Source organism: Malaclemys terrapin, chromosome 5 (assembly GCF_027887155.1).
Source record: "Malaclemys terrapin pileata isolate rMalTer1 chromosome 5, rMalTer1.hap1, whole genome shotgun sequence".
In the NCBI taxonomy this organism is placed as follows: Eukaryota; Metazoa; Chordata; order Testudines; family Emydidae; genus Malaclemys; species Malaclemys terrapin.
Window position 1 is genome coordinate 48,655,794 of NC_071509.1, and position 12,609 is coordinate 48,668,402.

Below are 12,609 nucleotides of genomic sequence, written 5' to 3' on the forward strand. Positions count from 1 at the left end.
TCTGAATTCAGTGTGGAATGTACATCAAACCATATTGTTTCTGATACCAGTGACTATAAGGATACAGTATGTTTCTGAGACGCATCCAGAGAAGGGATGATTTCAATAGAACTCTAGAGTCTTCCCCTTTAAAATGATAAATCTTTGTCTACTTCAAGCTATCAGTTATTTTATGCTTTGTGGAGATATCCTCTGATACAGTGAAGTCTGCACTAAGGCCCATCTATAGTAGACAACTCCTTGTCCCACACATCCCTTTTAAAGTATCCTCAGGGACTCTTTTGTTTGACTTTTAGTTAAGGAATTCTTCAATTACACAGCTGACTTTTGTGGGTTAGCTTGAGACCAGTTTCATTGTCTATGAAAGGTCAGAAAGCAGAAAGGATTGTACTTTTCTGCAGTAAAGACAAAATGATTTATGATACAAAAGTGCTAATTAATTTAGCCAGCCAACAATATTCAACAAGCGGTGAGCTCAGTCTAGCAAGTCCACCACTTGCACAATATCCACTAATGTCAATGGAACATCTGAGTGAGGAGGGGGTGCATGACAGAGTCCTATGCTTTTTAGGGATGTGTCGCACCATGGAGAATTACCTGAAATACATAATTATTTTTCTTTCTGAACAATACACATTTCCAATTAAACATACAATTATTACAACAGCCATTATAAATCAATTCATATTGCAAGTGTACTAAAACTGCTGCTTTTTAGTATTGACTCAGAAGGAGACACACAGAGATGAACAGAATCAATAGAAGCACTACCATTTTGGATTATCCTGTAAATAATATGGGTTTCTGAAGAAGTGAAGGAGGCCATGCCCTTTGCTCTGAGGGCTGGAGTTGGAAAGTAATGCCTCTGAATGTAATGACTATGGCAGTGGTAGAGTTTGGGAGAACAATAGCTGGCCCCAAGTCCTACAAACTCTACTGAGCACAATGGTTTTTACAACCCTGGATAGTCCATTAGAATAAATGAGACTAGTTGGGGGAAGAGAGCAGGAGAACGGAAGGAGAAGCACTATGTTCAGTGCCCAGATCCTGATCTGGTTTAAAGTGGAATAGTTCTGGTGAAATCAGTAGAGCTGCACCAATTTACAATAGTTAAGGATCTCTGCAGGATTTTGCCCTTTTTTTGGAACCCTAGGAAACTACCAATAGCTAAGCAATGACGGGCAAAGAGCAAGCATAAACTTAACCCAAGTTCTAAGCACAAAACTTATGTGATGGTCAGGATCATACCAGTTCAGAATTACTATTGCCTTCATATAACATGTCAGTTTCATGCTGCTTTCATTAAGTGCTAATTAACTGCATTCAGGTTTACACATTCTTGTTACCAGTATTATGCAGAGGACAAAGGGTTAAATGGACCAGAGGAATATTCCACGCCAACCTCTTTAAAATAGGAATTTATAAAAGTTCAGGTTTTTTTTTATTTTTAAAAGTCACTCTGTGGTAGAAAAGGTAGATATGAGAATGATTCAATAACAGTACTGCTACACCTATTTTATTAAGGCTTTGTTAACTTTGGTGTAAGAGATGCTACAATGTTTAGCTGTTATTCCATTTAAAAACAAAATTTAAAAGTTATGAAGAGGTGCCTGATTCAGCCATTTAACCACTGGTTTCTCTGCATTTTTGTTAGATCTGGACAAAAGAAAAAAAATTAGAAAAAGTTTTTTGAAAGTTTTGCCCCTAACTTCAAAAGTTAAAAATTAGCTATATAATTGATCAATTAGATAGTATGAAAATGTATGAAAATGTTGTTCTATTTCCTTTCATTTTTTCAAGAATTTCAATTTTCATGTGAATTTCAGAGATTTTGAGCAGCTCTAATTCTATATTTTTCACTGAAGTATATTAAACGGTATCAGTGTTAAGTTATCCCTTTTCTGAGTTTGTCAAACCTCTGGAATTTATAGGTAAAGGTAACCAATCCAATAAACGAGATTGAACAAGGCAAAGGCTGTTGGAAAGAAGATTCGAGAATAGGAGTCGATTTTGGCAAGACGGATGTGTATTCTTCCTTCTCTCCAAGAACCTGTGCGGCAGTCTTCAAAACAACAAAAAAAGCTGGTACAGTCTTTGCCTTCCAGGCACTCATATCCATAATCCTCATCACGCTGTTGGAGGTGATTAATGTTGTTAATTGCTATTAATGTTGATCTAGGACGGACAGCAATTGCAGTTGATTTCTAAAGAAAACAATATGTTGGTTACAGTCAGAGAGAAAAAAATAACCCTATGTTTCCTGGGCTATGTCCAACTACAAACATTTTACAGTACAATACACAGAATTTCATGTTTGAAGAAATCAATTTTGGAAACTTTTCCTGTTATGAAACATTTTATAATTAACTGATGAGGCCAAAGGATCATGAATATTTTCACATGGTGCAATGCACAGTAGATTGTTCTGTGAGACAGGAATACTGAATAATAGGTTAGACAGACAGAGTTAGGTGATCCAATCTATACAGCACAAAGAACATTTTGGAACACAGTTGCAGCCTGAAAGTTGGGTCACAAACTTGTTTACAAGCAGGATAAGATCACTACTACCATGGAAAATGGTGGATTCTCCGTCTATTAATGTCGTCAGATCAAGCCGGGATGTCTTTTCGGAAGATATGCTTTAGACAAACAAGTTATTAGGCTCAATACAGTGGTAACTGTATGAAAGTTTCATGGCCTTTGTACACCGGAGGTCAGACTAAATGATCTAATGATCTCTTCTGGAATTAAAGTTGATGAATGGTAGACCCAGGCAGTTGGGAACCAAGAGCCAAATTCTTCCCCAGCAGAACTCCATTCAAGTCAGTGAAACTGAACCAGTGATTAATATGGCACCATGTGTTAACTGTGTTGAATGGACATGTGCCATATGGAAAGCCAACCTTGCTATAACCTGGTAAAATATGTTATGTAGATAATCTCATCAGGTAAGTGATGGAAGTCCTATCACCTGATATAAAATAATAATAAAATAAATAATAAAGTAATAATAATAATACATAACGGACTATACAAAGGATGTTCTGTTCTACTGTCCTGAATTTTCTTCTTCCGACTCACACTATTTACTTTAATCTTTCCTCCTTCAACTACTCTCCTTTTTTCATGTTATTTCTCAGCTTCAGTCCCCTGGTTCCTTCCCCCATGATTCCGCTATCAACTGTTTCCCCACTCTTCTTCATTCCCAAGTCTATCCTCTTTCCAACCTCAACTCCATACTCTTCATCTGTCCTCTTGTTCACTCTCCTTGTTTCTTCCAACCTCAGATTTGGTGTTCCCGCCCGCATTTTCAGACAGAAAAAAAAATGGCGATCCTTCATATTATCCCTATATCATGCTCATATATGTTCTTTTTCCTCTACCAGCACTTTGACTGAGCACCTTGGTATACTGAACAGGAATGAGACAGAAAGCAATGGAAAGAAATACAGTTAGAAGATAGGCCAAGAGAGCACAAATTTGCAATGAAAGGATTTATATCCCTAGCACCTGAAAATATGGAAGGGAACCTCTCTAAAAGATTTGTGGGTGCACATGTTGGGGTGCACATGGTGGGGGCAAGCAAAAAAACCATACAAGATGGCCAATAACAGACATGGGAACCAAAGTCATCTGGGACCTTGCACTTTTGGGGTGCTGTTTCACCACTTACAAGGCTCTGCCTTAAACATTGTGTAAGTCTCCGATTCCTTGCTAAGAGAGTGATTTGTGCCAGTGCATCTTTGCAGCCAGTAGTCTCCCAGAGTTGGTACTGAAGTGGTACAATGGACAGCAGTTACTGGCATTGCCCAAAGCCTCCAGAAATGTTATTTAAATAATGTATTTTAACATGTTATATCAACTTTATCATAAGCATGGACATTTTGCAGAGACTGCTGTTTCTCATTTTTGGACAGGAGCTAATTATTATCCTGTAGGAATTAATTATTGTCTTCAATTTTGTGAAAATACAATACTACCTACATTAGCAATCAACAGTTAGATGTTTCTCATTTCAATTAATACAAAAATGTTTGTTTTTAAATTAGAAAAAAAGTTGCAGTTCAACTTTATTGTTTATTACTAATTTATACCAATAAGTAGAAAGATACAAGGCCTGATTCACTACAGGGCTACCCTGGTTTTACACCAACCTTATTCCATTGGTTTCACTGGTGTAAAATTCAAGGAACAGTGGTGAGTGCTGCATAAAGGGTGCTGTGGGGGATGAGGTCTCTAAACTTGATCTCATGAAGAAAATAACCAAAACCACTTCTTTCAGCTTTTACTTCTATGCTTTTTTCAGAAGCATTTTTCTTTTAACTAATTATTCATTTAGCAAATAATTCAAAAATGTATAAAAGTGTTAAGCAGCAGAAGCACAAAACAGGTCACAACATTGTATACCTTTCCACATTCAATAATCCCGTTCATTAATTATGGCTTCACAGCACTTCTGTAAGACAGTTAAGTATTATTATACCCACATTATAAAAGGGAAAATTGAGGCCCAGAGCTGTCAAGTCATTTATCCAAGATGGCACAGCTATTCGGTGCCAGAGGTGTCCTGACTATTGGTGTAAAAAGAAACCCAAGAATCTTGAAACTACACAAAGCAAGGGTCTCTGATGCTCCATTGAGCAGTTCTAATTCTATCCAGTAAGGCAGTGATTCCCAAACTTGTTCCGCTGCTTGTGCAGGGAAAGACCCTGGCGGGCCGGGCCAGTTTGTTTACCTGCCACGTGCACAGGTTCAGCCGATCGCAGTTCCCACTGGCCGCGGTTTGCTGCTGCAGGCCAATGGGGGCCAGGGCTGGCTCCAGGCACCAGCTTAGCAAGCAGGTGCTTGGGGCGGCCAATTCAAAGGGGCAGCCCGTCGAGTCTTCGGCGGAAATTCGGTGGCGGGTCCCTCATTCCCTCTTTTCCTCTTTGAGCTGCCGCCAAAGAGGAAAAGAGAGAGGACCCGCCGCCGAAGTGCCGCAGAAGAAGCGGCGCGGTTGAGCTGCTGCCGAAGTGCCGCTGCTCTCTCTCTTTTTTTTTTTTTGCCACTTAGGGCAGCAGAAAAGCTGGAGCCGGCCCTGATGGGGGCTGTGGGAAGGGTGGACAGTACATCCCTCGGCCCACGCCGCTTCCAGCAGCTCCCATTGGCCTGGAGCAGCGAACCGTGGCCACTGGGAGCCATGATCGGCCGAACCTGCGGACGCAGCAGGTAAACAAACCAGACTGGCCCACCAGGGGCTTTCCCTGAACAAGCGGCGGAACAAGTTTGGGAACCACTGCAGTAAGGGAACACACACATAACTTACCCAAACAATTACAATATGTAATGGCTTGATACCCTTTTATTCTTACCTAAAAATAAAAGTGTATCTGAGGCATGTCTAGGTCCTTTTCTCCTAGATTTTCTTCCTCATAAAGATCAAATTTTGTAGGAGAAGAAGCTATGGTGTAAGCATGTCAATAAGTGAAAGATGGAACAGTAGAAAAAGAAGCATATGCATTTAAGAGAGTATGTCCCACTGTTAGGAACAAGTTTAATCTGTGTCTAGTTTGGAAGACATAATGGCAGTACACGTCCACCAGGGTAAGTGCCATTTACAAAAAATATTGTGGACAACCTAAAATGCTCCTTTTACTCCAGAATATGACTGAGACAACCACAGCAAAAGGCACAACATGTGGAAGAATAACGCTATACAATCACTACTGGTCTTTCTCTCCTTAGGCCAGCAAAGAGTTGAGAATGCTGCAGATGTGATGTCCTCATACTCATTCAGGAGATTGAGAAGGAATGAGAAAGACCTGAGTCACACAATAGTGATCAGTCTAGTCATGAGGAGAATTAGTGGAATGTTCCACAGAGGGACTCAGAGACGTGAATGACAATGATTAGAATGTTTCATAGCACAGAGTTTCAGAGGAGAGAGAATCATTGGAGATCAAAAAAAAAAAAAAGAGAGAGAGAGAAAACGTAGTATGAGGGGAAAAAAGAAATAATGGAGAGAGGAGAAAGATAGCATGAGAATGAGAAAGGGGAGAGAAAAGAGCAGAAAAGCTCAGAATGAAAGAAAACCTTAAAAATAAAAAAGTAAACATTAAAATCTAGAGGTCAGGAAAGGCCAGATCCTCAGCTGGTGTAAATCAGCACGTACGTTTCCCAGACCTGAAGAAGACGCTGTGTAAGCTGGAAAGCTTGTCTCTCTCATCAACAGAAGTTGGTCTAATAAAAAGATATCATCTCACCCACCTTGTCTCACTAATCCTAGGACTGATATGGTTAGAACAACACTGCATACACCTTGCCTCTTGAAATTTCCCTGCTGTGTCTTTTCATAGAAACATAGACTATCAGGGTTGGAAGGGACCTCAGGAGGTCATCTAGTCCAACTCCCTGCTCAAAGCAGGACCAATTCCCAACTAAATCATCCCAGCCAGGGCTTTGTCAAGTCTGACCTTAAAAACCTCTCAGGAAGGAGATTCCACCACCTCCTTAGGTAACCCATTCCAGTGCTTCACCACCCTCCTAGTGAAAAAGTTTTTCCTAATATCCAACCTAAACCTCCCCAACTGCAACTTGAAACCATTACTCCTTGTTCTGTCATCAGGTACCACTGAGAACAGTCTAGATCCATCCTCTTTGGAACCCCCTTTCAGGTAGTTGAAAGCAGCTGTCAAATCCCCCCTCATTCTTCTCTTCTGCAGACTAAACAATCCCAGTTCCCTCAGCCTCTCCTCATAAGTCATGTGCTCCAGCCCCCTAATCATTTGTTTTGCCCTCCGCTGGACTCTTTCCAATTTTTCCACATCCTTCTTGTAGTGTGGGGCCCAAAACTGGACACAGTACTCCAGATGAGGCTTCACCAATGTCGAATAAAGGGGAAAGATCACATCCCTCGATCTGCTGGCAATGCCCCTACTTATACAGCCCAAAATGCCGTTAGCCTTTTTGACAACAAGGGCACACTGTTGACTCATATCCAGCTTCTCGTCCACTGTAACCCCTAGGTCCTTTTCTGCAGAGCTGCTTCCTAGCCATTCAGTCCCTAGTCTGTGACAGTGCATGGGATTCTTCTGTCCTAAGTGCAGGACTCTGCACTTGTCCTTGTTGAACCTCATCATGTTTTTTTTGGCCCAATCCTCTAATTTGTCTAGGTCCCTCTGTATCTCATCCCTACTCTCCAGCGTATCTACCACTCCTCCCAGTTTAGTGTCATCTGCAAACTTGCTGAGAGTGCAGTTCACGCCATCCTCCAGATCATTAATGAAGATATTGAACAAAACCAGCCCCAGGACTGACCCTTGGGGCACTCCACTTGAAACCGTCTGCCAACTAGACATGGAGCCATTGATCACTACCTGTTTAGCATGACGATTTAGCCAGCTTTCTATCTACCTTATAGTCCATTCATCCAGCCTATACTTATTCAACTTGGTGGCAAGAATACTGTGGGAATCTGTGTATTTTATGTAATCTGCATCCATGTGACACATAACAATGACTTTTAAATATGGAACTTCGTTACTCAGCCTATTTCTCACATCCTGGGAAATTATTATCTTAATGAATATTCTACTTTCAGAAAACTATTTACCATTCTAGTGTTGCTTAGACAATAACTCTTCATTCAAACTCCTTTATTCATGGAAATATGTTTTCATCTCCATATATTGTAGTAATCTTGCTGTTGTGAGAACATACAGACGAGATGTAACCTTTTGCTTATTTATATGACATGGTTATATCTTTATATATTGCATAATGAAATGCTGCATATTAATATTTTATTATGTTTACCCTTTTGGGATTATTAGAAGTGTATTATGTTCACTGAAGGGGAAAAAAAAGCCTTTTTTATAATAACTTGGATAATTTTTCTCTGGGCATGAAAATTAACTTAGCCCTACAGCCATCACTGAAAGGGCTATGTGAATACTAACAAATGAAGTAAAATGCTGTTGATGAATTCACCTCCTGCCCCTACATGTTAGTAAGTATTTTGTAGAATAAACACAGTTCTAATCAGCTGCAGAATCTTGCCCTTTGCTAAAATGCTGTTATCAGCCTCTTCTTGGAGTAAATTCCAGGAGTAATAATCTCTTACTAAATGCCCAACTGGAAATAGAAGACTCCTATAAGACATATTTCCAGAAGAAGTGTGAATGAAATCTTTTCATAAAGAATTAAACTGTTTTTTTTTATTTACATTGGTTTTAAAATAATATACCCATAATCAGAAGGAAAAAAGGAATTAATATAGGACTTGAAGAAAGGCAGTTGAAAAAAACATCAGGGTTTGTAACTATATGGCTTCTCTGTAATTAAATAGATTGATAGTTTAATTGTTCTATTTGGAATTAGAAATCTTGCGCATTTAAACAATGTCAGTGAGCAAAAACGATTTTTCATTAGACTGGCATCTTTTATAACTAAATGCATTAAATTAAAAACATTACTCCTCTATTTTCAGATTAATCACTTAACAAATGTGAGCGCTCTGATATTTTTAGTTTGCTATAAACATGTTTGAAGAAATCTGGATGAACAGATGGGTGCATTTCTCAGACCTTAAGAAACAAAGCACATTTATAAAGGAAAACACATAATTTAACAGTGTTCTAGATATTGTATCATTGGTTCTCATCTTAGATAAATCTTTAGCTACACATTCAGTAATTGATTCTACGTATGCCTCACCAATACTGTATATTTTATATTGCTTTATGTGCTGTAAGTCTTGTACCATTTGGCAGAATATCACACAAATGCTTAGTTTATGAAAGCAAATTCTGTAGACTGGGAATTCTATATTAATGCACCTCCATTACTTTAATGGATATTGGTCAGCCACTATATCAAAAGAGATGTTTAGATATTTTGACTCTGATATTAGAAGACATTTAATACTAATAAAATATTATTATGAAAAAATATATAACATTAACCAACTCTCTTTCCCACAGGCTGGGAAAGAAGAGAGATTCTTATTATTTCTATTATTAAAATACATGGGATGCATTCAGACCCACTGGTGATGGTGGCAGATTAGCTAGGTTAAAGTGAAGGGCAGTTTCTCCTCCTCTCTCTGGCTTGGATAGACAGCACTCCCCCACAGCAACCTCTCCTCCTTGGTACATTGAGAGCTACCCCTCCTGTTTCAGTCTACCATGACCAGTAGACACATACTGCAGTGCCCTCCCTGGAGCCATGCCCTAAAAGTGAAGCTCAGACACACCATCACTGGCAGCCTCTTTGTCACCCTCTCCCATCAATTAGGCTAGGCTCTCCTTCCATCTGTGACTGCATGTCCTCTGACCAGTTGGACTGAGGAGATTCCAAGCCTTCCTTTCACCTGCTGCCTCCATGGCTCCCTGATTGGGCTAGACTGCCCTAGAATCATGGGGCTGCAAAAGTGACTTAAAATTACATCTCCCACACACACACACACACTCCATCCTAGACCTATCCCAAATATAGTTCAGCCAGAATAGAGAGCCTGATTTCAACAGCAATGTTCACCTTTGCTACCTACAAACTTTTTCTTTGATCTGGTCATGAAAGCTTTATCTGTCATTCTTTGATTTTCTCAGGCAGGGGGAAAAAAGAAGGAGGTCTTAGTCACCCATGCAGTGGTATTGCCACCAAGCTGTATCTTCTTATAATTCAATGATTTGGAAGGGAGTTTTGCAGCAAGACAGCTTTGGGGAATTTTCCTGCCTCTTAGATCTTCCTGCAGGGTTCCCAAAGAAAGTGGTGACCAAACTTAAATTATTATGAAATAAAGCTATTTCAGTTTGTGTTTCAATGCATAAGATATTCAATGCCTTTATCTCAATGTTCTGTCAATTTAAAGTTTAGTTTCAAGTATTTTTCCTATTTGCTAGTATTAGATTCTTTGGAAAATATACTGAACAGGTTTTATATATTAGAACACACAGTTCGTTAAAATAGTCTAATATTTGTTCCTGCACTTCTGCTGTGTGGAGCTTCCCACTCAACAAATCACAGACTTTAATACCAGGGTGTTGATTCAATTAAAAAAGATTCTTAAATGAGGCTATGGAATTTGCTTTTCATGAAAGCAAGGAATAAAGAATTCTGGCTGAAGTTGGATATAATGTTTTCTATGCAAGTGTCCAAAGACAGTAATGGCAGTCCAAGTGAATCCTCAAAACCTCAATCCACCTACATCATCTCTGCGGCTACAGTATTGTGCCCTGATCCTATGTCTGGATGTGTTAGCATGGACCCTGCACACATGCCGAATCTTCAGTGGTATTCATCACTCTGTGGGTTACTGGGTCTGCACTGGTGGATCCTGATGAAACATTGAGGCTTTGGGTTTCTCCTTTGAAGCTATGGAAAATTATGTTCAACTGCTTTTTGGCTTAATTTATATCCATTAGAGAGTAGGATGAGCCTAAATTCATGTTTATTTGTGCAATTATCAGGAAATGAATCCAAGGGTGAAAGGCTGTTGTGTTATCTACCTTTGACTGAGCCTCGCAGTTTGCCAGCTAGTCTCTTAAATGTTCCTTTTAGATTGCAAGCTTCTTGGGGCAGGGACCATCATTTTGTTCTGCGTTTATACAGCACCTAACCCACTGGGTTTCTGGTCCATGACTAGGCTCTCAGGTGTTATGGTCATACCAATAATAACAAGTACAAAAATAACTTTTTGTAAAAAATAAAATAAAGGCATTACAACTAAGTAGGCTTTTCCCAAATTTCTTAAACTTACAGCTGGCTTGTGTTTTGAAGACTTCTCTTTCTCTTTGTTCCCTTTTTTGTTGCTGGTGAAGTAATGCAAGGTGCCATATTCCATCAAGGCAGCAAACACAAAAATGAAGCAAACTGAAACAAAAAGGTCCATTGCTGTCACATATGAGACCTTAGGGAGAGATTTCCTAGCAATTGTACTTAGTGTTGTCATAGTCAATACTGTAGTAATACCTGTTCAAAACAGAAACAAAGGGAGGTATTTCAATAAGTGATCCTACAGACAGATTTAGTTGTGAAGCATTTAATTTATTCCCTTTAGTACCAAAGCAATCAAACTGGCACAGCGTTCCCCAATGCTACAATCAGATCTGAGCAAACTGACTCTTCCACCTACACAGAGCCTATGACTTTCATGAGGCTCCACATGAGCACAAATATATGTGCCAGCACAAGAGTCCATCCCCATGGAGCCAATGGCAGGACTGGGGCCATAGAGAGCTAGATGATTTTAGCCTCTATTCAGATCCTCTCTGTTCTCCCCACACACTGCAGAGTTAAATAAATTGTAAAGGTCTGTGAAATTTTCAACATTTTATACAGTATAATGTTATTCAGACTTTACATATTTAAAAAGTGTGAATAAGAAACAAATGTAAATATCTAGGGAAAAGGTGCACTACTTAACCATCGATTCTTCCAAAAATCCCAGACGAAAGGGTTAACTGGGTGAAATGTAATGGCCCTTGATATACAGGAGGTCAGACTGGATGATCTAATGATCCCTTCTGGCCTTCAAGTCTATGAAAGTTCTAACTCATAGAAGAGGTATTCCACCTAAGACTCACTGCACGGTCTTTGACATATGAACCAATCACACAGAAGAGCTGGCTTTAGTAATATATATTCAGAATCCACACCAAATCACACTTCATTGATGTAATACAACAATTTTTTTATTATATTTTCTGCTTCATGAGGATTAACTTTAGAATACAACGGCTACTCCAATTTCATATTGGCACACCTGACAATGCAGATAAGTGTCTAGTGGGATTTTCAAAAATGCCTACCTCCCACCAGGTTTTTGTTTTTGTTTTTTTTAATCCATTAGGTGCCTATGTGCATCTTTTGGCCTATGTGCATCTTTAGGTGCCTTCAAAAATCTGAACCACTGTGCTTTGGAAAGGCACAATTTCCACCAAAGTTCTACCATACATGTGGGTGGGGTGAGCAGTCAGCTCCATCCATTAGCAAGTCCCCATCTTCAATGCACCATTCCCACAGCAGCAGCCAGTGGGGAAGGGATGGGCATGGCCCTCTATCCTCCCCACTACTCTATTTTCAGAGTCCTGTTCCATAGGGGAAGAGGTAGCAGTTGCAAACATTCCCAATGTTCCTCACAATGAAAGCAGTACAGACGCTGCTATTGTGAAGCTATGGAATGGCTGCTCACAAGTGGAAATGGGGTGGGGAGAAAAGGTGTCTGGATTGCTCCTCTGTCCCCATTGATGCAACAGAGTTTCCTCATAGTCCAACCCTTTAATGATAGAAATAAACTTTAGCACAGGAGCTCTGTTTGTCAAATAGAGTTGAAATGTGGTTAAACTCAGAAGAGTGACTCTAAAAAAACAGCATGGTGGGGTATTTTGGTTTTGTGTTTCCCTCCCACAATGATTTCATATCAAATTAGCTCCATTTACAAGTAAAATCTCTGACTACCACCACCACACCACTCCATCTGCCAAAATCATCCTGGGATCTGACAGTCAACCAGGGTTCTTTACTGCTTATACATCAGTCAACAGTAACTAACCCAACTGACATGAGTTATAGGTGCAGTACTATAAACCTCTATAACATACCTGAAACACATTTTAGTTGGAACAG

General features: G+C 39.6%; 1 protein-coding gene across 1 annotated transcript in view; it reads right to left on the minus strand.

The window, feature by feature from the left end:
* Nucleotides 1-1,792: 1,792 nt before the first annotated feature.
* GABRG1 (gamma-aminobutyric acid type A receptor subunit gamma1) overlaps nt 1,793-12,609 on the minus strand; it is a 66,783-nt gene continuing 55,966 nt past the window's right edge. Inside the window, exons 8-9 of the mRNA XM_054030283.1 lie at nt 10,742-10,953; nt 1,793-2,204 (exon numbers count right to left, since the gene is read on the minus strand). Of these exons, the coding sequence (XP_053886258.1) occupies nt 1,926-2,204; nt 10,742-10,953 (491 nt within the window). The 3' untranslated portion in view covers nt 1,793-1,925. The remainder of the gene's footprint in view (nt 2,205-10,741; nt 10,954-12,609) is intronic.